General features: G+C 42.3%; 1 protein-coding gene across 7 annotated transcripts in view; it reads right to left on the bottom strand.

Moving 5' to 3' along the window:
- Positions 1 to 24,792, bottom strand: part of SGCZ (sarcoglycan zeta) — a 491,213-nt gene that overhangs the window by 102,982 nt on the left and 363,439 nt on the right. For all 7 annotated transcript variants that reach the window (XM_039542317.1, XM_039542313.1, XM_039542316.1 and 4 more), the window contains one exon: positions 5,600 to 5,687. In XM_039542317.1, the coding sequence (XP_039398251.1) occupies positions 5,600 to 5,687 (88 nt within the window). The remainder of the gene's footprint in view (positions 1 to 5,599; positions 5,688 to 24,792) is intronic.

The raw sequence follows: 24,792 nt of genomic DNA, 5'->3' as shown, positions 1-24,792 counted from the left end.
GATGTAAATGAGTGTCACAGAAACCCCACCTTTTAAATGTATCAGCTGAAACAGAAAGTTTTAATAATACATCTGCTAGAAGCAACAGGCACAGGCAAGTACAAAGTGGCTAAAACGATAGTTTAATTTCTTTTCATCTGTATCTGCTAGCAAGTCTGGTTACTTTTGCACATCAATTTCCCATGGTCATTTAGAATAATCAGCAGAGATGAAGGGTTTCTGTGAAAGATACTCCCAAACAAGCGTAGTTTCTACAGGCCTGAAGCAACAGTCTTAACTCCATGTGAAGACAAAAAGTAGTAAGTCATGAAAGCTAAAATTTACAAAGAAACTAACTGTAAAACTATCTGAGTATTCTTGAATATATGACGTAGCAGACCATAAAGAATGCATGCAATAGGAGCAACATTGCTTGATCTATGGAATTAAAGGAAAATGAAACCAGACTTTTACAGGAATTACTGATTAATGAATATGAATATCTGTCAAAAAAATCCCTGCCCCCCATCTCTTAACCCTCCCTCCTAAAAAAGCTAGATATGTTTTTCTCAGTCATCAGACAAAACAGACATACTGTAAGAAGAGAGGTGTCCTGACTGCTTAGAAGCTGGAGCATCTCCCTTGAGAACGAACTTCAGAAACAGTAATCACAACACATGAAACATCTAAAACAAATTTCAGTCCTCCCCTTGTTCAGAAACAACACATTTCCATTACATGCCCATATCTTTGCAGTATGGAGAAGTTCTGTTATTCTGAAGTAAAGCTAATAAATGAAAACATTCCTCATTACTACTCTAACTTTCTCCTTACTCACAACCCTACACTTCATTTTTTTCCTCTAAATCTTGTGGCTTTGTTGTAAAATACAATGGGCAATCACTGATAGCACAAAATAATAATAATAATAACAACCTATTTAAAAGTAAATTTGTGGATACCAAATGGCTAGTTCAAATATGAAAGTAGTATGTAGAATTGCCCAAAGAAGGAGATAATTTACTAATGGCTGATTTTCATCCCAAGAGATGTTTAACCACTTTTCTTGCAGGAACTAAAATAATATCTATTATGGAAAGAGAGTGGAATGTATGTGACAATCTACTGGAAATATCTTTGAGAGATAAACGTACTGAAGTTTTGTAAAAGATATAAAAATGATGCATTTCAGATGAGGACTCCAAGAAGATACAGAAGCCTGCAGAAAGCCTTATCATTGGAGTAGGATATAACTAGAACACTGATTTATTTAATGTAAATTATAATCTAATACACTGCATTACATGTCAGAAATTGCCAAATCAGGATTATAGCTATTCGATGAAAGATACTATAAAATATCTGCATTTAACAAAAAAGGATAAAAATGCCCTTCCTAATTTTAAAAATTGTTAGGACTTACATATGGATGTTTATGGGTGGAGAGAAGAAACTGACGTAACTATTTCTGAAGGGCTCTTTTTTCACCTCTGAAATGTTAGCTTAACCATTTTCTTAGGAATGCAAAACTACTAACTGAAAGGTAATGTATGCTTTGCTTTCAGTGAAATGGGGAAGAGGCAGCATTTTGCCTTCTTAAGTAGGACTCCACATCTATCACAGAAGTCATGGATTTGGTGAATTTCCGGGACTTCTGCAGCAGCCATGTGGCTGACCCCAGGGCTGCCCAAGCAGCTAGTTCTGGGGCCAGCTGCTCAGATGGCTTCAGGGACAGCCACAGTGGCTGCTGCTGGAGCAGCTCTGCAGCCAGCTTCTTGGGCGTCCCTGTGTGGCTGGCCCTGGGGACTGCCTGAGCCATGGTCCCAGGGTGGTCAGAGCAGCTGCTGCCTGACAGCCCCCAGCAGCTGGTGCCGCTGGCTCCATCCCCCCAGCAGTGGCCCCCCAGGGCACTGCGCCCCCAGTACCATTCCCTGCTAAAATTTAGTCATGGGTATTTTTAGTAAAAGTCACGGACAGGTCACAGTCTGTGAATTTGTTTATTTCCTGTGACCTGTCCGTGACTTTTACTAAAAATACCCATGACTAAATCGTAGCCTTACTCATAAACAATAAACTGAGCAATAAAAATTTATAGAATTTGCAGATAATGTTTCTTCAAAAAGTTTTGGTTTTAACCAAATAGCATGTTCCAACAAAAAATATTTTGTTGAAAAATTCCCAACTTCTAGTAAAAACTTCTATAGAGTTATAAATACAACATTCGGAGTATGATAGAATCATAGAATCTCAGGGTTGGAAGGGACCTCAGGAGGTCATCTAGTCCAACCCCCTGCTCAAAGCAGGACCAAACCCAACTAAATCATCCCAGCCAGGGCTTTGTCAAGCCTGACCTTAAAAACCACTAAGGAAGGAGATTCCACTACCTCCCTAGGTAACCCATTCTAGTTCTTCACCACCCTACTAGTGAAAAAGTTTTTCCTAATATCCAACCTAAACCTCCCCCTCTGCAACTTGAGACCATTACTCCTTGTTCTGTCATCTTCTACCACTGAGAACAGTCTAGATCCATCCTCTTTGGGACCCCCTTTCAGGTAGTTGAAAGCAGCTATCAAATCCCCCTTCATTCTTCTCTTCTGCAGACTAAACAATCCCAGTTCCCTCAGCTTCTCCTCATAAGTCATGTGCTCCAGCCCTCTAATCATTTTTGTTGCCCTCCGCTGGACTCTCTCCAATTTATCCACATCCTTCTTGTAGTGTGGGGCCCAAAACTGGACACAGTACTCCAAATGAGGCCTCACCAGTGCTGAGTAGAGGGGAATGATCACATCCCTTGATCTGCTGGAAATGCCCCTACTTATACAACTCAAAATGCCATTAGCCTTCTTGGCAACAAGGGCACACTGTTGACTCATATTCAGCTTTTCGTCCACCGTAACTCCTAGGTCCTTTTCTGCAGAACAGCTACCCAGCCATTCGGTCCCTAGTCTGTAGCAGTGCATGGGATTCTTCCGTCCTAAGTGCAGGACTCTGCACTTGTCCTTGTTGAACCTCATCATATTTCTTTTGGCCCAATCCTCTAATTTGTCTAGGTCCCTCTGTATCCTATCCCTACCCTCCAGCGTATCAACCACTCCTCCCAGTTTAGTGTCATCTGCAAACTTGCTAAGGGTGCAGTCCACACCATCCTCCAGATCGTTAATGAAGATATTGAACAAAACCGGCCCCAGCACCGACCCTTGGGGCACTCCACTTGATACCGGCTGCCAACTAGACATGGAACCATTGATCACTACCCGTTGAGCCCGACCATCTAGCCAGTTTTCTATCCACCTTACCGTCCATTCATCCAGCCCAGACTTCTTTAACTTGCTGGCAAGAATACTGTGGGAGACTGTATCAAAAGCTTTGCTAAAATCCAGAAATAGTACATCCACTGCTTTCTCCTCCATCCACAGAGCCGGTTATCTCGTCATAGAAGGCAATTAGGTTAGTCAGGCATGACTTGCCCTTGGTGAATCCATGCTGACTGTTCCTGATCGCTTTCCCCTCCTACATTACTCAGTATTTTGTGTTACTTCTTGAATTTAGAAAGAATATGACAACATTCATTTGGACATATCCTTTTCCTGTATAATATATAGTATGTTGATTCTCCAGGTTGAATACATCTTAGGTTTCATAACATGAGACAGACGAGTTCTTTATTTAAAAAATCCCTTTTTAATATCCTTTCCCCAGGGAACACAAAATTCATTTATCCAAAAGGTTTACTACATAGACAATGATATAAACCCTAGCAGAAATATTACTTTCATGAAAAACTTTTTACCACAGCATCCTGTATAGTAGAACAATGTATTAAAACTGTTAATAACACTAACACTATGTAGCAATTACTAACAGAGCATAGAGGTTTTTGTTTTTAATTCTACCCTCCCCATGGCAAGATTTGTGATAGACAAGATCAAGAGATTTTTAAGGCAACAATAGTTCTGACTTTTTTTATATTGTTAAAGGAAAACCAATAAACTTTTGGTTTCCCAGGGAGTATACATTTACTTTCCTTCTAATATATCAAGAGTGGGCAAACTTTTTGGCCCGAGGGCCACATCTGGGTGGGGAAATTGCATGCAGGGCCATGAATGTAGAGCTGGGGCAGGGGGTTGGGGTGCGGGAGGGAGTGCGGTGTGCAGGAAGGGGCCCAGGGCAAGGGTTTGGGGGTACAGGAAGGGTGAGAGGGGTACAAGAGGGCTCAGGGCAAGGGGTTGGGGTGCAGGCTGCAGGAGGGGTGAGGGGTGCGGGCTCCGGCCTGGCGCCACTTACTTGGAGTGGCTCCGGGGTGGCAGCAGCATGCAGTGGGTCTGAGGCCTGCCTGCCTGCCCCGGCCCCACACCACTCCCGGAAACAGCTGGCACCACATCCCTGCACTCCCTGGGGAGGGGGCAGGGAGCAGAGTGCTCTGCATAATGCCCTCCTGCAGGTACCTCCTCTGAAGTTCCAATTGTCTGCAGTTCCCCATTCCCAGCCAATGGGAGCTGGTGCCTGTAGGCGAGGATAGTGCACAGAGCCCTCTTGCCCCCCTTCCTTCCCCCCAGGCCATAGGGACACGGTGCCAGATGCTTTTGGGAGCGACGCGGGGGCCACAGTCCCACGGGGGTGGAAATCCTGCAGGCTGGATCCAAAGTCCTGATGGGCCAGATCTGGCCCACAGGCTGTTGTTTCCCCACCCCTGTAATACATCCTCTATCTGGGACATTTAATTATTTTAAAGGGTACCTCAGTATTGACCTTTTTCATCAATACTCACAAGAAGGCCATGAATGAGAGTCCTGTGCTCGACATTAAAATATACAGCCTTATTAGTTAGAGCAATATGCTTTAATTTTTAGTAAATCATACTTATGATATAGTTGAATATTAGAAAATATTAGACTTAATAAAAGCAGGATAAAGTAAAAGGAAATCAAAATAAAATGGACCACATTAGTTACATTAGGAAGTTAGTAACATTAGACCACTTTGAATTTTAATTTCATTTGGAATTTTTAGCTCTTATATTTTGTACTTCAATTGTAAAATAAAGATATATGAAATACATTTCCATTAATCACTGGAAATATGTTCCATATTATACTGGATTACTGTACAATTATGTCCTGACAACACAGACAACATTTTGCTATCTGGGAAAGAATTTCAAATAGGTTTACACTATTTACATTCTGTTACTCAGATTGTGCAATCCAATCTGTCCAGGACTAAATTCAGAATCCGGGCTAGGGGGACCAATTCAATGCTCATTGAAGAGATGGACATATTTTTTTGTTAAAAAACTGATCATTACTTTCCATGAAAAAAATTGAAAGCAGCCAGAAAAATTTTGTTTTGTGCAAAACAGTCTGCTGAAATATTTGATTTTTTGTGACAAAAAAGAAAAATGAATAAATAAATGTGGATTAATGAAAAAGCCACTTTCTTTCTTTTTTTTATACTGGCTCTACTTTCCATTGACAGCAACAAGTGAATCAGGCCCAGCATAATCTTATTCTTCAGTACGATTATCAGAGCATTTGCAATATATATTTTACATCACTGAATAAAAATATTATTCATGATACTTAAATAGTACATATAATCTTCTTTAAAGAAGAACACTCACCTACAGTCAGTTGTCCAGTTAACTGTCCCATGTGGTTTCTTGCATTCACCGTTACGTTCCTGTCAGACTGTAAGACCAGTGGGCTATCCTGGTAAACATGTATAAAATAAGCAAATGAGAGAAAAAAAATGTAGAGGTGGAATTCAGTTAGAACTGTAAAAATAACCCCATACATATGATGATAGGGTCTTGCCAAAACACTATTCTTATTTTACATCAAAATTCATGTAAATATATACAAAGAACAAGGACAAAAATCTTAAAAATGAAAATCTTACTGTACAGCCTCTATTTTTTTTTTTAAAGAGATCAGACATGAAATCATGCTCTAGAAATAATGTTTTATTCTCCGAGGATCGCGTTTGGATGATACAATTTATGAACTAAAAATAATAAAATTGTTGCATTTTATCTTAACCTTTACCATACAACAAAATCTATGTATTCTTCATACAATACCTTTAGGATCATCAACAAACATTATAATGTTTGTAAAGTAAGATTATAAATGATATTAAGCCTTTGGAGGAGTAAGTGTTATTCCTATTTCTGGACTGATGAAAACAGAAGTGTAGAAAGGTTACAGAGGACATCACCAAGTTAACAATCACAATGAATTATTTTCCCTACACTTATTACCAATAGTGCCTGAGATTTGAGGGGATTTTCTTTTTATAGCTTGTTAGCTTTGTTCATTTGAAATGACCTTGTGTAGGATCAGTTCCACTATTTCCACTAGTTAATTTGTCCAATTGTTTACGTGGGTTTTTCCATATAACAGGGGAGGGAAATACATTTAAAATAGACATGCAATACACCCTCGCTATAACAAACCTATTGGGATCCAGGCCATTTGTTCATTATAGCTAGGGGTACGTTATAGCAAAAAAATCCAATCACAATGAGGCCTGTTGGCTCCTGACAGTGGAGTGGGTCCAGGGTGTCAGCTCAGCTCTCAGCCCCGTGGCAGGCTGGATAAAAATTGTGCACGCATATGCAACATCCTTCCCCCCCCCTCCTTTAAAAAACAAACAAACAGTACAGTACTGTAGTTGGGATCCAGGGTCTGTGTTCATCATAGCTAAAAGTTAATTATAATGAAGGGAATTATAGCAAGGGTGTGCTGTATGTTATTTTAAATCCACAAAAATTGGCATATATGGCACAAAGAATATTGCTACAGGAAGCCAGTCATGCATATTTTTAAAATTAGATTTATAATGGAAAATTTAAAACAAACGTCATAATCCTACTCAAAATCAGTGAGTTTATGAATGTTTGAACAGCACCTCTAAAGTTCAGAGGTATGGTTTGGACTGATTTGATTTAGATAAGCATGCTTGCATGTTAGCTAAAAATTCTGTTTTAAAAGGTATTGGTTTGTGATTTCAAACAGTATTACATTAAAGTGCACTAGAACTTTTAATACAGACCACTAAGGTCTATACAGAGCAGTGCTTACTAACAAGTTTGACAGTGATATAGACGATGGCCTGAGATTATTGTTGTATTTATCTATTACATTGAACAAATAGAGCTGGTTGAAGAAACTGACAAAACCATAGTCTGTTGGAATATTCGTTCCATTGAAATAGAAACTTCATTAAATTGGGTCAATTATACCAGATTTTATTTCAGAAGAAAACTGGTGGAAAAAGTTTCAATGATGTTGAAACAGCCAATTTTAACATTTTTTGGAATGAAACATTGATATTTTGTTTTGAAATGGCTTTTGTTTTTGTTTTCTAACTTTATAATATACAATAAAAATGCAAAAAATTAATTTCAGAAATTCAGTTTTGTTCTGATTCTGAACAAAGCCAAATTTTGAAATCCTTCATGAACCAGGACTTCCATCCTCTGCACAGCTCTATTAACAACCTAACCCAGGACTGTGACTAAAGTAAAATTTTTGTATCAAATAACCAGTTCCAAGAGCCATCCAGTCCTGCAATTTATCTGAACTTATATGAACCTAATTGGTCTAAAACTTTGATTGTGCATATGGCAAGATCAGGTTTTGACTTAATAAGCTTTAAATTACCTGGGATGAGCCTACCTAAGAGACCACCTCTTTCCCTGTGAAACACTATCACAGTTACACTCAGCTGAGCCATTGATGCTAGATCCTTTCTTGATATAATAGAGTTGATACAATAGAGCATAGGCAGGGCATTCTCTGTTCTCATTCAACCCCTGGTACAATACAGCCTGAATTTGCAACTTCCAGGGCATACTGCAGGATTCGTTTGTCTCATCCAGCTTTTGTAGTAGTATTAAGGTATAGACTGAGGTACAGGGTGATTAGCATTTGATTATGAGCTGCTGCTTTGGCACGAAGGGTGAGTTGACTGAACTGCATATTTAGTTTGTGAATTTAAATGACTGTAAGCTTGATTATGGGTTCCTTTGTTATTCTAACTAAAAAGAAAATTAAGAAAATAAATTTTAAAAAAATAGCTGCTTGTGGTCACTTTTCTAGAAAGAGGGATCATCTCCTCCCCACTAACGCCTCATCATTGCTGAGAAAATGGGGAAATGACTAAAAGTCACAGTTGGACTTATTTTACTTGATAGATGAATTGTAGCTGTACTTCAATCTGGCATACCCCATCACCTTTTTCTTCTGGCACAGGGCGTTCTTTTATCATAAAAAGCTCTTCTGGATTGTGTTTCCAGTGATTGTTAATCCTAAAATGGTACTCGGTCTGCAGAAAGGTCTGAAATTATTTTGACCTAGTTTCTAAAACAGTAAGTGTGTTTTGTCTTTTACTGGACCCTACAACAATCTTATGCATTTCCCTGCCAAACAGCTTGTCTATTTTCTTTCCAGGTGCAGAACCATAACTATCTGAGACACTGTGTTCAGAGCAACCATTTGAGCAGAGAATATGATCATACCAAGGGATGCATCAGCAACAAAAGCAGCTGCTATGGATATTTTTCTCAGCACTGATTTGATTTTCATGTCCTTATGGACCTTTGAAGATCATTAGCACAGGCAACTGTCTCTCTGGCAAAAGAAGTTGTAATACACATCTGAAGCTTCAAAATGTATCTTTAAAGAGCCCTTTACTCTGCTGGCTAGTCAATTTTTCAAAAGAGACCCTTCTCACCCAGAATAGCCATATCCTTATCAAGAGGGGCTATTATCATGTCTACCTTTGCCTGCTGAACTAAATCTTTAGATTCAGCAGTTTACTAAAATTGAGTAGCTATCTCAGAAGTCTTTGCATTCTCATCCAAAGGGTTTTTGTTTTCTTTTCTCACTTAGGAGAATAACTAACTGGATTATCACATGCTTTCTGTTCCTCAGGTTTGTTGAACTAGTGCTCTGATTGTAAATGAAAACCTAGGGTAGAAACTCTTAAGTGTGACTGTTTGGTGTGTGGTTGTTTGCTCGAAAAGTGTGAATTGGGAGTGCTTTGTTCCAGGTGGGCCTTGAGTGGTTGATTGAAGGGAAGGCTTTGCGCCAGGCCAACTGCTTTGAGCCAGCAGCCTTATAAAAAGGCAGCCAGTTGTGAACAGAGGATAGGCAAACGGAGCGAGTTTGCCTGGGAGTTCACCTGGGGCGAGTTGCCACAGAGTGTTTTTGCCTTTCAGGCTTCTGTGAGCAGTAAATACACCATCTGAAGAGGCTCTTAGAAGGAAGACATTATGGATAGTGAGCAATCAGCTGTTGTAACCTGCACAGGATGTGCCATGTTTGTCTGTCTTTCTCCCAAAGGATAGAAGCAACTTCATCTGTACGAAGTGCAAGCTGGTCTCCATATTGGAAGAGAAGGTTAAAGGACTAGACACCCAAGTATCAAGCCTGCACTGAATCAGAGAAAATGAAGACTTTCTGATTAGAAGTCAGCATTTGGTACTGCAGCCACAGCATGCTGAAGAATCAGAGAGGGCAGTGCAGAACAGGGAAGAAGATTGGCAGCTTATGATCTCCAGAAGAAGTAAGAGGAGAACCCATGTACCCCCAATGCAGGAAACCATTTTTAGGCTCTCTGCACAGGTGGAGAATGATTTGGTAGAATTATCTGAGAGAGGGGATCAGAAGGAGACCCCATCAACTGGAAGGCATGGGATGCATTGTCCTAGGGATGGGGGTTCCATGACCACCACTCCCAAGAGGAAGAGATGGGTGGTGGTGGTCAGGGACTCCCTCCTACTGGGGATGGAGTCATCCATTTGCCATCCAGACTGGGAGACACAAGAAGTGTGCTGCTTTCCTGGAGCTAGAATATTGTTGCCGATGCATCCCTTGGTATGATCAGGATGTGACGGCCTGTCTGCTGAGATTGATCAAGCTCCTTCCTACTTTTCCATGTGGGCACCATTGGTACTGCAAAGAATGACCTTGGGCGGCTCATTGCAGACTACGTGGCTCTGGGAAGAAGGATAAAGGAGTTTGAGGTGCAAGTTGTGTTCTCGTCCACCCTCCCTGTTGAAGGAAAAAGCCCTGGTAGAGACCATTGAATCATGGAGATAAATACATGGTTATGTAGCTGGTGTCAGAGAGAGGGCTTTGGATTCTTCATCCAGGGGATATTGTTCCAGGAAGAAGGGTTGCTAGGAAAAGATGGGATCCGCCTAACGAAGAGAGGGAAGAGCATCTTCACAGGCAGGCTTGCTAACCTAGCGAGGAGGGCTTTAAACTAGGTTCACTGGGGGATGGTGACCTAAGCCCAGAGGTAAGTGGGGAAGTGGTATACCGGGAGGAAACACAAGAAGGAGGGTGCAACAGGGGAGGCCTCCTGATTCATACTGAGAAAGGAGGACAATCGGCTAGTTATCTTAGTTGTCTGTACACGAATGCAAGAAGCCTGGGAAATGAGCAGGAAAAAATGAAGTCCTGGCACATTCAGGGAACTATGATGTGATTGGAATAACCGACACTTGGTGGAGTAAGTCACAGGACTGGTGCACTGTTATGGATAGGTATAAACTGTTAAGGAAGGACTGGTGGGAGAGAAAAGATGGAGGAGTTGCACTATATGTAAGAGCAGTAATGTTAAAAAGTTTTTTTCCTGTTTGATTCCCACTTAGATGTTGGAAAAGGAGCATTCTTCATTACACTTACATTATTTCTTGGCATTGAGTTCACTTGAATATATTCAGAGAAACAGGTGGGAGGGCATGTCCTTCTCCCCACAAATACAGTCCCAGCCATAACTGCCCACTCATGAGTGCCTTGCTAGCACAACTTGGGTTACAAAGTATCTGAACAGAGAGGGAGGAACAAGGAGAAGTCTGTGACATGGTCCTCCTCTTACATCTGCTAACACAGCTGGCCAGCCCTGGAGAGGAGTCCTTACTACACCCTCCTAATAGGTGGCAAAACAGCTATGTTCACAATACTAGGGGGACTCACTGTGTCTTCCTGAGGTACAAAGCATCCTGGAGATACCTTACGCTATACACAATGCTCCAATATGGACCAATAATTACTGTCACAATCTGGTTTAACATACCAAGCTGAAACCCATAAAAATGTTAAGTACACATAAGAACTTTTTATATATAGTATATATAAAAATATATGAATGAACTGGACAGTCAGCATTTGTTTTAACCCTTAGGCATCTCCCACATTGGAGAAAGAACTGTGTGATAGATAGTCCACTCCCTTATTCTCCTTTTTTACTTTCACTGTGGATCCCACAAACCACTGAATCTGTGTACTGAAAAAAAACCAAAAAACCTTACACTGGTACAAACTTGCAAAAACAGAAAATTTCATGCAAAAAGCAAATGAATTTATGAGATGTAACCAGTATCATCCTGCATTTCCCCCCAATAGTTAATGAAGGTATTTTTGTCAATATAAGTAATTTTCACCTTAATCCTCTTTTCTGCTCTGGAGCCTGTAGTGAATCCTGAATTTCTGACACATAAAACATTGTCATGGAAGTGTCTTTGATGTTACTAATTCAGTACCAACTTCTTCACAGAGTCATAAGTGAGCTCTTAAATAGAACATACTTGATGAAAGATACATCTTTCATCATTAGCTGAAAATACTTGGATTTCTTTCTGTAACTCTAGGTAAAAGTTTGACATTTGAAAGAAATTTGGTAAATGGATATTGAGGCCATACCAGAGTCTATAATGCAATTATTTAAAAGGAACATGACAGGAATGCCCTTCTCTCCTTTAATTTTTGCATAAAGCCCTTAGCAAAAGTGACATTAAATAATAAAATCAAGGGGATTAAAAGGGGAGGTGAGAAGGAGTTTAAGAAGTTGAAGCATGCAGATGATACAACCATTATAGATCACAAACTACAATCCCTGAAATTTTTGATTTTGTTGTATTATATTAAAGACAAACTAGATATATCATCTGATGCCACTGTAATCAGGCTGTTACCTGGATTAATCTTGCAACTGGAATATACCTAGCAGCACACAGGTGAACCCATTTAGGTATACACAGAAATAACTTAAAAGAGATTCATTAAATTTGAATCTAGTTATAAACACAATAGGAACATTGGGGAAAATTAAAATTCCTTTATCTTTCCCTGTGGAGCAAGATGAACTTAATTAAAATTAATGTTCTTCCAAGAGTATTTTGTGATCTTTGCTGGCTGATGTTCCTGTGTATTATCCGAATATTACTAAAATGATGGCAGGAATTTGTATGCTAGGAAACCTAGACTACCTTCAAAACCCCAAAGTTTCAATCTACAGAACTTGAGGGTTTTGGAGTCCCTTTAAAACACAACCCTGTAGCTCCAGTTACTTGTCAGAGCAATGAAGCCACCTTTTCACAGGTCCAGTTATGACCAGCACCCCACTTTGTACCTCAAGAAAGTGGTGTTTCTAGCTTTGACTGGGTCATTTCTGTGCACTGCATAAATGTTTGACCAACTCTGAGGTAAATTAGACAAGCAATTTTTAAGGGTATGTCTACACTACAAGAGTAGTTCGAATCAACTTAAGTCGAATTTGAAGAATCGACCTTACAAAGTCGAATTTGTGTGTCCACAGTAAGGACACTAATTCGACTTTGTGAGTCCACACTAACGGGGCCAGCGTCGAAATTGGAAGCGGTGCACTGTGGGAAGCTATCCCACAGTTCCTGCACTCCCCGCTGTCCATTGGAATTCTGGGATTTCCCCCCAATGCATGCTGGGGGAAAAACTGTGTCGAGGGTGGTCTTGGGTAACTGTCAGCATTCAACCGTCACTCCCACCGGCGGGAAATCAGTTCGCACACTTTTCCTGTTAGTGACAGCGCGGACGCCACAGCACTCCACTGTGATCATGGAGCCCGCTGCGATCATCGCTGCACTTATGGCCGTTGTCAACTCCTCGCACCTTATCGTCCACCTCTTCAACAATCAGATGCTGAGAAATCGAGCGAGGAGGGTCCGGCAGCACGGTGAGGACATGAAGTCTCAGAGTGGCACAGACCTCTCACAAAGCAGGGTACGCCGTGCCGTGGAGATCATGGTGGCAATAGGTCATGTTCATGGTATGGGACGGCGATTCTGGGCCCAGGAAATAAGCACGGACTGGTGGGACCGCATAGTGCTGCAGGTCTGGGATGAATCACAGTGGCTGCGAAACTTCAGGATGCGTAAGGGCACTTTCCTTGAACTCTGTGACTTGCTGTCCCCTGCCCTGAAGCGCAAGGACACCCGGATGCAAGCAGCCCTGACTGTGCAGAAGCGAGTGGCCATAGCCCTCTGGAAACTTGCAACGCCAGACAGCTACCGGTCAGTAGCGAACCACTTTGGCGTGGGCAAATCTATCGTGGGGGTTGCTGTGATGCAAGTAGCCAACGCAATCATTGAGCTACTGCTCTCAAAAGGTAGTGACCCTGGGAAACGTCCAGGTCATCATAGATGGCTTCACCGCGATGGGATTCCTAAACTGCGGTGGGGCTATAGATGGGACTCACATCCCTATCCTGGGACCAGCCCACCAGGCCAGCCAGTATATTAACCGAAAGGGCTACTTTTCAATGGTGCTGCAAGCAGTGGTGGACCATAGGGGACGTTTTACTAACATCAACATTGGGTGGCCGGGCAAGGTTCATGACGCGCGTGTTTTCAGGAACTCTGGTCTGTTTAGACGCCTGCAGGAAGGTAGTTTCTTCCTGGACCACAAAATAAGCGTTGGGGATGTGGAGATGCCTATAGTGATCCTCGGGGACCCAGCCTACCCGCTAATGCCCTGGCTCATGAAGCCCTATACAGGCGCCTTGGACAGTGACAAGGAGCTCTTCAACTACCGGCTGAGCAAGTGCAGAATGCTGGTGGAGTGTGCTTTCGGACATCTCAAGGGGAGATGGCGAAGCTTACTGACTCGCTCGGATCTCAGCGAAAGCAATATCCCCATTGTTATTGCTGCTTGCTGTGTGCTCCACAATCTCTGTGAGAGCAAGGGGGAGTCCTTTATGGCGGGATGGGAGGTTGAGGCAAATTGCCTGGCTGCTGATTATGCTCAGCCAGACACCCGTGCAATTAGAAGAGCCTAGCGGGAAGCGCTGGGCATCCGGGAGGCTTTGAAAGCTAGGTTCCTCAGGGAGCGGGGTAACCTGTGACTGTTCAGTTTCTTCACGGCCCCTGGCGCACCTCCTTCTTGTTATTTTGGGTGAGGGGAGTATGGGACTTTGTGGCGGGGGAGGGCGGTTGCAGATACACTGCAGGGGGGCTCTGTCCTCCTGCCTGCGGTCCAGTTTCTTTACAGAGAAGCTGAACCTGCCCCTGCTTCAGTTACTGTTGACTTTCTTCTGCGGTTACATACCCCGTTCACCATGTTTCCCCCCTTCCAACAAACGTTTAAAAATAAAGTTAATGGAATATTGTTAATTACCAACGTTTTCTTTACTAATGAATTCACGTTAAAGGGTTGAAACAGGGATGCAGACTGTGGTGGGTAGGGTGTGCAGTGATGTACAGACCGCTTCTACACTCGAGGAATGACAGGCTCTTGCCCCTAGAGCAGTCAGCACTGCCGGACTGGTTGTTTCAACGGAGACTGCCATCCCTCCTTTTCGGGACTCTGTGTGCGGGGGCTATGTGGCCTTGTGGCGGGGGAGGACTGGGGGCAGGACGTTTACAGGTGGGTGTGAAGGAAGGGGTGAGGGGTGCAGGCTCTGGGCTGGGGGTGGGGGCGTAGGAAGGGGTGAGGGGTGTGTGGGAAGGGGGAGGAGGTGTAGGGGGATGAGGGCTCTGGCTGGGGCTGAGGGTTTGGGGTATTGGAGAGGCTCAGGGCTATGGTGGAAGGGCAGGGTAAGGGCAGCCTGCCTTGCCATTTGTGGATGACAGGCGCTAGGACCCTGGGGCACCAGACAGCATTTCTGCGGGGAGCCGCTCTACTGTCAGGCAGGTACGGAGCGCAGCGGGGAGACCCGTGGGGGCCAGGGCCCGATCCAGGCAGGAGCGGGGGAGAGACCCAGCTCCAAATATAGCTGGAGCAGGGCACCTGCCGCCTATGCACAGAACATGAAAAACACCTCCCAGACTGACCAGGGTGCCTAGTGACTGCACTATGTGTGTGTGACCTGCTGTAGATCCTGCCCCCGTGTATGTATCCAGGTAATGGTGACCGTCCTATGCAATTACCAAACCCCTCCCCACCCTTCACACAAAGTCTTCTGTAAAGAAACAAGATGGAAACAGTAATGAACAGCAAACTATTTTTAATAATCAATTACACAGTGAGGGAACGAAACTGGGATTTGGGCTTGGGTGATCCAGGAAGGGAAGGACTTCTCAAAATTTAGCGAATGAGAGCTTTTTGGTACTTGAGCACTCTGCTGGGGTGGAGTGATAGTTTTCACGGCCCCTGGCGCACCTCCTTCTTGTTATTTTGGGTGAGTGGGGTATGGGACTTTGTGGCGGGGGAGGGCGGTTGCAGATACACTGCAGGGGGGCTCTGTCCTCCTGCCTGCGGTCCTGCAGAACATCCACAAGGCGCCTGAGCGTGTCCGTTTGCTCCCTCATTAGTCCAAGCAGCGTTTGAGTCGCCTGCTGGTCCTCCAGACGCCATCTGTCCTCCCGTTCGCTGTGTGAGCGCTGCTGCTGAGAGAAGTTCTCCCTCCACTGGCTCTGCTGGGCCGCCTCGGCTCGGGAGCAGCCCATAAGTTCTGCGAACATCTCGTCCCGTGTCTTTTTCTTGCGCCGCCTAATCTGCGCCAGCCTCTCTGAGGGGTATGCTGGAGCAGGTCGGGATACAGGTGCAGCTGTGTGATGGGGAAAAGGGATTGACTTCCTTATAAAGATACATTTCCGCAAAGAGGAAACATAGTCTAGTCAGTCTCTGTGAACAAGACCATGCACAGCACTCACTCAGGGAAAGTTCGAATTTTCGGAATTCGCTTTCATTGCCTGGGGGATTGCACTGCAGACCAGACAAGCGGGGCGGGACAGCAGAATCCGTGGAGCAGCCAGGCATGGTAAGCCAAAAACTTTTGGCTGCTTAAAAGTCAATGTATACCACTGTCCTCTTGCTACAGGCAATCCTGAAAGCATAAACTCTGCCCCTCTTGCACCCCCTCGCGTCTGTTCCCTGGGAAAGATCCCTGTATGCTGCCACTCTGCAGCCTCCACCACGTGGCTGTAAAGTGACACTCATTGTTATGCAAAGGAACAGTGAAGCACTCCCAATACTAATAGTACACAAATTACTGTAATTAAATGCAGGAGTCTCTGAGCTAGATCACCCTGAGGAGGGTCACTGAGGCAGATAGAGAGCGCGTGCTGCATGAAAGCCAGCACAAACCAGGGGCCTATGCGGCCATGCTCGTGGAGGCAATGCTCCCGGAGTACCTGATGATAGCTTGGCGCGGAAAAGTGTGCTACCACGGAGCACCCAATAAGGCAGCTCTCCCCAGGAACCTCATGCGGAGGCTTTTCGATTACCTGCAGGAGAGCTTCCCGGAAATCTCCCAAGAGAATTTCTGTTCCATCCCCATATATATTGATCTTCTTTTCGCATAGTTAATATTCCTGTTCTGTTAGAAAAAAATGTTTACATGTTTAAAGCACTTACCGACTGATCCTTCCCCTGATTCAGGGTCCGGGGTAGGCTGGGGAGGGTTGGTAGGGGATCTCAGTGAGGGTGATGAAGAGATCCTGGCTGTCGGGGAAATCAGCGTTGTAAGCACTGTCGACTGCCTCGTCCTCCTCATCTTCCCCGTCCGCGAACATCTCCGAGGAACAGTCCGTCGACAGTATCCCATCCTCAGAGTCCACGCACACTGGTGGGGCAGTGGTGGCAGACCCACCGAGAATGGCATGCAGTGCCTCTTAGAACCGGCATGTCTGGGGCTGGGCTCCGGAGCGTCCGTTTGCCGCTCTGATTTTTTGGTAGCCTTGTCTCAGCTCCTTGACTTTCACGCGGCACTGCGTTGTATCCCGGCTGTATCCTCTGAGTGCCATGGCTTTGGAGACCTTCTCGTAGGTCTTTGCATTCCGTTTGTTGGAGCGCAGCTCCGAAAGCACAGACTCCTCGCCCCACACAGCGATCAGATCCAAGACTTCCTGGTCAGTCCATGCTGGGGCCCTCTTTCTAGTCTGAGATTGCATAGACACCTCTGCTGGAGAGCTCTGCATCGCTGCCAGTACTGCTGAGCTCGCCACGACGTCCACACAGGAAATGAGATTCAAACTGGCCAGACAGGAAAAGGAATTCAAATTTCCACGGGGCTTTTCCTGTGTGGCTGGTCAGAGCATCCAAGCTTGGACTGCTGTCCAGAGCGTCAACAGAGTGGTGCACTGTGGGATATCTCCCGGAGCTACTAAGGTCGATTTGCATCCACACCTAGCCTACTTCGACATAGCCATGTCGAATTTAGCGCTAATCCCCTCGTCGGGGAGGAGTACAGAAGTCGAACTAAAGAGCCCTCTATGTCGAATTAAATAGCTTTGTGGTGTGGACGGGTGCATGGTTAATTCGAATTAACGCTGCTAAATTCGAATTAAAGTCCTAGTGTGGACCACGCCTAAGAAAGGAGAGCTGAAAAATTATGGGATAAATAATATACAGCAAATACTCTGAACACTTTTGAAGTACCATGTCTCAATATTATGGCCTAAAAAATTGGTTTATTCATGAGCTTTTAGCAAAATCTAGAATCAGGATATATGTTTTTGAAGTTATTCATTGTCTAGTTAGAAATGTCAGAGTAGTCTGTTAGGTTTGGAAAAACTGACATTTGCACATAGTCTGACAGACTACAAATTTCTCATGTCTGGCTGATTTTACAATGGATTGGACTGATATACAAGGCCCTTTTCAGTTTTCATTTAGCTGAAAAAATCCTGTGAATTATCAATGTGTTACAAAAATTTAAAAAATGGCTGAAAATTGGTGTGAAAACAGTTTTCTAGGTATCAGGGGACAGGAAAGACATTAAAAAAAGCAACAAATAGAGACAAGTCAGAATATTGAAAGTAAAAGCTGTTTAATGCCATGGTGGTTTGTTTCATATGCTATATTTAGCTGCATAATACATAGATGGGTACCTGAACTAACTGGAGCCTCAAGATATTGTAACTAACAGAAGTTAATGTGGTTCAGTATATGGTTTATTAAAAAAGAATACTTCTCTTTTTAACCTACGTTTAATATAAGGGGCTTTGTATAAATTCCAGAAGTCCTAGGTAGCAAAGGCTTACAGCAGTTTTTTTCAAAATGTCTGTTTCAAAGCTTGTTCTCCTGCAGCCTTGGAGTCAGACAAATTTTAAAAAGATTCTCTCTGAATTAGGTGGGACACTGAGGATGCAAAAAGTAGGCTCAAATTTGGAAAGTGAGTGCAGTGGAGTTTTCAAAATTCAAATGAAGTAATGTTGCCACTGTCTGGTGGAGACATTACCATGTACAGATGGAATTCACTTTCCAGTTGTGCCCTTTCTTCATTAGGAGTCACAAAGAGGAAAATTATGCACAAGTCATCTTTAAAGCTTCTTTAGTACAGGCCACTCTTTTGCAATTGAGGTCAAACAAACACAGTGACTTTTCAGAACTATCATTCACTGTTAAAAGTTTCAGGGGACATATTATGAGAGACAGTAGCTTCCCACATCTTTGACAGCTCTTTGTGAAAACTTTGGAAAATCTTTCCAAGTATATACTGCTCACTGACTGGCAAAATGGGTATGAAAAGATTTGGGGTTTTGTTCCGGAATCTCCCCAGTTTTTTGTGTGACAAAATACTGCAGACACCTTGTTGACCAGAATGACATACACCTCTGTGTTAGACAACACAGAGTCTGTTGTAGAACGGGATTCCAATTTTTTCTGCGCTTCATTCAATGGCTGAAGGGTTTCAATCAGAAATTCAAGTTTTGTGCAAAGGATTTACCTAGTTTCAGTAGCTGCTTTATTGATCAGCATTTCAGCTTTTGTGCTGCTGAACTCTTTATGATCTAGAAGGTGCTTTAGGACACCCCAGGCCTTCTGACAATTCTGTGCAGCTAAGGACAGACTAAACCATCTTGTTGGTACAACAATAAGTGGAAAACGGCATTCCAATTTGATCTCTTCACAGAAGATGTTTTTCATTTTCCTGGAATGCTTGAAAACCTCATATTCAGTTATGAATGTCTTTAAATTAGCCATTTCTAGAATACCCATTGCAATGTGCAGTAGATGAGCTGGGCAAGACAAAGTAATTCAGATTTTCCATTCAGCATTACATTCTGTGTGAACTTTGTGCAGTAAGTGGCTAAATCAGAATTCACTGATGCCACATCCTACCAGGAAAGTTCATCTTCACATAGATTTACTGACACAGCATCAACTGTGTGACTATTTGCTAAAATTACAATTTCCAAAACTCCCAAAATAAGTACAGGCTTTTCCACAAAAAAATACCAACCAAACAATCCTATGAAATTGCCACTGCAGGTCAATCCACTGATGATTTGTCCAAAAAACAAACAAACACCTAACCTTTCCTAGCCAGTCACACTTTAATTTTGTTGTTCAGGGTAACATCATTCTCCTCTAAGTATTTCTTGGACAGGTTGATTGACTTTGTTGGGGATTTTGCAGCCAGGCAAAAATTTAGCACAAAATCCCCCAAAGGACCATCAGCAAGTCCTGAAAAGTACAAGACATGGTAAAATTAACTTACCTCATAATGCAGAGATCTGTTTTCTGCTGTGTTGTGTGGATGTTGCTTCCGATGTATGTTTGCTTTTATTTTTATTATCTTCTTTCAGCCTCAAGTAGAATTTGCTTTCTAAACATTCTTTAATCCAGTCAGCCCAGGTGTCCACTTCCATGGCACATTTGCAGTACAAACATTCAACTTACTCTTCTACTGTTTTGTGTTTGTTTTTTTTAATAAATATTGAAATGCAATTGGACAGTTTTTCATTTTTGATCCACTTTAGCAAGAAAAATAGTTCACTAACTTGTATTTGCTTTGAATGTTGATAACTATCCACACTATCTGTAAAGCTGGTAATGTGATGGGCATGGGATCGACAATAATGCGCGCGCACACACACACCCCCCTATTTTTCATCGGGCTTTATTTTAACAGACAGTCACACATTTACACTAATTATTTTTAAAAGACATCAACATATTGGATTTGTTTTAAAGTTCTCAGTATTTCCATGTACTTGATTGGTCTAAAATTTGGGTGACAATTGGTAAAAAACAAATAGGTTTTGTAAAATGTAGGAAAATGTTGATTAAAAAGAAACGGGCCTTGTTGATACAGTAGCAGAGCAAGAAATTTTGCCCCTTCTATACTTCCTCCATCATAAACACGCAGTTCTGCTACACATAAAACAGACTTTCCATCCACCATTCCCATACGTTTGGGCTAATGAGCTTAGGGCCTGATTTAGTGCCAAACTCCAATATACTTCAGTGGACATTAGATTGGGTCCTTACTACTGCAGAGACTAATTCCTTCAAGATCTCCTGGAAAGTTCATGAACTGTGCAAGGTTTCTAATATATATATGTGGTTGATAAATCTCTGGTTTCACTTAGAACAGGTTGGATTCCCTGTTACCACGGCGAATATTTGCTTTAAACACAATCTCAAACCCCAACCCAATAATAAATACATTGAGAATAATGTACTCACTGTAAAATGAATGCAAATGTCACATACAGATTATTTCAAGTCTTTAGAAGAACCATCCAGATTAAAGGAATTTCCAGAGGCTTATTGAAGCCTGCAGTCTTTTAATAGTCTTAGCAGAACAGGATGATTAAAAGGCTTTGTCTCCACGTAAACTTACTGAAAAAAGTGAATGTTTAAAGTTCATAGATGAACTAGTAGGTTGAAAGAAATCAAGAAATCCAGAGGCATAGTTTTGAAGAAACCTTGGTGCACCATTTTTCCTTCTACTTCAAATACATAAACAAATCCAGAGGCTGTCACCAAGGGGTAGATGCAAAGCTGTCATAAATTATCATAAGTCTGTGAAGACAGAGGGTCTATGACAGTTTACATGAGTTGAGGATCTGCTCCCAAGCATAATTTTTTTTTACCCCAAATAGTTAAAGGCAGAGTTTTAACCTTCTAAAATAAGAAGGTTATAATGGAAAGTGATATACAATGTGAACGTTAACTAGAGTTGTTCACACTGCCTATAATAAACATATTAACAAAGTTAACAGTTAGATCTTCAGATTTGTGCCTCTGCTGCAAACTAGAACCACTTGACATTTCATGCTGACTTATACTTCTGTTTCCAAAATTACAGCCCATAACACACGAGCCTCTGCAACAGCTGGCAGCTGTATAGATGCATGAAACCCAGTTGCACAATTCTGACTAACAGAGGTGGTGGTTCTCATACACCCTAGCATGTTTATTAACTGTGTGCCTCATTTCTGCATTGTAGATATCACTTGATTAAAACAGATATGTTAGCCAATTTTTTCCTACTCCAGTGCCAAAGTTAGGACGTGCATAAATGCTGAGGAGGAATCAGGCCACTTATTTCAACACCTGGACTCTGACCTGGTCCCAGCTCATGGCAAGGTCCCAAGCCTCTCTGAACACTGACAAATGCATAATTGGAAACCAGTCTTGCTCACCTGTGGGTTAGTATAGTTAAAATAAATATTAGTATTATATGAATGTGTTTAGACTTTATGGAATGCTAGTAGGATACTATACTAAGCCTACTAATAGTATCTATATTCCATACAATAACATAATACTTAAGTGTTTGCTCTGTAACTGTAAAATGTTTGTTCTGAAACTCTAATTCAGCAAACGGATTAAAAACAAACTTCACCTATTGCAAGATGCTGGGTTCCTACAGAAGGTGTTATCTCCTGCCCATCAGTAAGGACTACTGAATCCAACTGGGCAATTGGGAACGAAAGACTGTCAATTGCTCTGACCATCCACACATGAAGGGGTTATGAGCAGAAGAACTCTAGGGAGATGAGGATACAAATCTCAAACCAGAAGGAATTGGGTTCTCTTTATGCTGTCTGGATTCTGAGGGGCAAAGATTCCAAAACATAAGCAAGAGTTTCCCATGCTGCTTTGCATGAGTCAGGCCTAAAAGAGCTGCTTTTCATAAAAGCTTATATTACCTTTTTTAAATCTAGATAATACTTACTTCTGCCATGAGTGCAGGGGACTGGACTAGATGACCTCTCAAGGTCCCTTCCAATACTATGATTATCTGACTATAACCCATATGTGTGTGTATGTTTCCTGTTTTAACCTTGTAAATAACTCTCATTCCTTTTCCTAATTAATACATCTTTATTTACTTTATTATAGGAATGGCTTCAGCTGTGGTCTTTGTTTTGAGATCTGAATACAGCTGACCTGGGGGTAAGTGACTGGTTCTTTGGGACTGGGAGTAACCTGAATGATGCTGTGATTTTTGGTGTAAAATGACTATCACTAATTCCAACTTGTCTGGATGGCAAGGTAGACTGGACTATACAATGGGACTGTCTGACTCCATAGTAAGACTGTTATAGTGCTTTCGGAGTTCACACTTGTTACTGGCTTGGTGAAATCTAGTATAACATACAACTAGTTTGGAGTTTCTGCCCTCCTTTTTGACAGTCTGTCCTGAGGTTGGCAATCACGGTTGTAAGACGCACCAGACAGCCACATTTTTTTCCTGTAGAAAACAATCTGGCATAGTTCAACTTTAGTTTTTAAAACAAACAATAAGGAACACCTTGGACTTTTTCCCAAAGGAACTGTTCTTGAGATCTGAAGTAGTCCAGTTAATTGTTATTGAAAATTATTTTCCTTTTTCACGCCAACTTTTCAGACTCAAGAGGTTTGGATAAATATTCAAACCAACCCTAGGTCAATCCATTCATTCTCCAATGGCCAGGCTGATTATCTCTGTAATTATCACCAATTGCATAGCAAGCAGAAAAAAATCAGTTAGTTAATTGACATTTTTATAAAACACACTAGTTAAAGTAGTGATAATTTTTATGATTTGACCTCTAAAATCCACTTACTAATCTCATGTTCACATATAGTGCCAGATTTTCAATGTGATGCAACTTTTACCTTATTTCCCAGATAGTTGAGGGAGGAACAAAGTGCTCTTTTATATGACTTGCCTACACGAGTGAACTTTGAAGATGAGGACTACATTATCAGCAAACAAAACCAATAATTTTTTTATTTAGTGGGGGAAGAATAGCTCAGTGGTTTGCGCATTAGCCTGCTAAACCCACGGTTGTGATTTCAATCCTTGAGGGGGCCGCTTAGGGATCTCAGGCAAAATCAATACTTGGTCCTGCTAGTGAAGGCAGGGGGCTGGACTCAATAACCTTTCAAGGTTCCTTCCAGTTCCATCAGATAGGTATATCTCCATATATTTATTTTTGATTGCACAAATGATTTGATATTGAAACACAGGGCAAACCGAAGGGTCTCAATTAATAGCATAAAAGAGACAAGACATTTAGCTATCTAACAGAAATTATACTTATGCACTAACGGACATTGTAACAGAACATATTTTGTAAGAGTTAGTTCTTCTTGTTGGGCTAGGTCCTAATCACCTCTCTCATTCCTGGTCACTTTGCCCCTTTTTTACATATGGTTGACTAGGACACAAGACCCCCTCCTGTGAGATTTAGACTTGGCTATGGTGATTCATGACCTACAGTCTTGACTAATACAATGTATGATAAACAGGACTGAAACCATAATCTTTATAAGGCTCCAACTGGTGCAGAAAACAGCAGCTGGCTTATTCAGCAACATACGCTGCCAAGAGCACACCAGTCCAGTGCCTCTCTCTCTTTACTGGCTCAAGTTCAAAGTTTCAGTCTGAATTTTCAAAGCCATTTATGGGATTGGCCACAGTGACAGAGAAATTGATAACGTGGATCAGACATGGGGCTCATCTAGTCCAGTATGCTATACTGTAACCAGTACCAGCTGCTTCAGAAGACCAAACCCTGTACACAGATTATTGGATAACAGGCATACGGGGAAAGCTTCTTATAAACCCCAATCATGGCCAGGTGAAGGCATAGACCCTATTGGCCTATAACTAGGGTTCCAACTCCTGGAGTTATGTGATTACATCAGAATGCCAATTTTTTTCCGCTAAACATAATTTCTTAGCCCACGAGATTGTACAGAAAGGATTGAAAATAATAATAATAACTGAAAGTAACTCATGCACGTCTATCTTCCCGGGGCTGCAGAAAGACTGACATAATAGTTCTGAATGATGAAATAACTTCCCAGCACATGCATGGGCTGTGTGAATGTAGAATGAATTATATTACAAAAATAGATAGGATTAAAGAAATGCTGTCTGTACCTTTAAGGAAAATCGCTGGAATGCTGGAGTCCAGGTGTCAGGAATACAGACATTAACATAGAACAATTGCACCGTTTAAGGGCAATTGGTGAAGCCTTAGATCGATAGGAGTTAGTAAGGAAGTAGGATATGCATGCTATGCCCCAGGTGAATTTTGCTGTTTTTCTCCTTTGTGCCTTTGTTTTATTCCCGCTCTTTTATCTGTATAAATAAGACTGTTTGGGTCTTGCATGGCCACTCACATTATCTGAGTGTTATTGGCGGAGCGCTGCGCTAATAAAAACAGAGTGGTCTGACAAATTGTGAGTCTTGATTCTAACTTTGACAATTTGGAGGTTCCACCGAGATGGCAACCGTCTTCACTGGGGCTGTGTGAACCCTGATCGTTTTGTGGGACGACCGTGGCAGCCGGCACCTGGGCATTTGGCCCAAGCG

Source organism: Mauremys reevesii, linkage group 5 (genome assembly GCF_016161935.1).
Source record: "Mauremys reevesii isolate NIE-2019 linkage group 5, ASM1616193v1, whole genome shotgun sequence".
NCBI lineage: Eukaryota > Metazoa > Chordata > Testudines > Geoemydidae > Mauremys > Mauremys reevesii.
The sequence above is the reverse complement of the archived record's forward strand: the minus strand, read 5'-3'. Positions and strand labels throughout refer to the sequence as shown.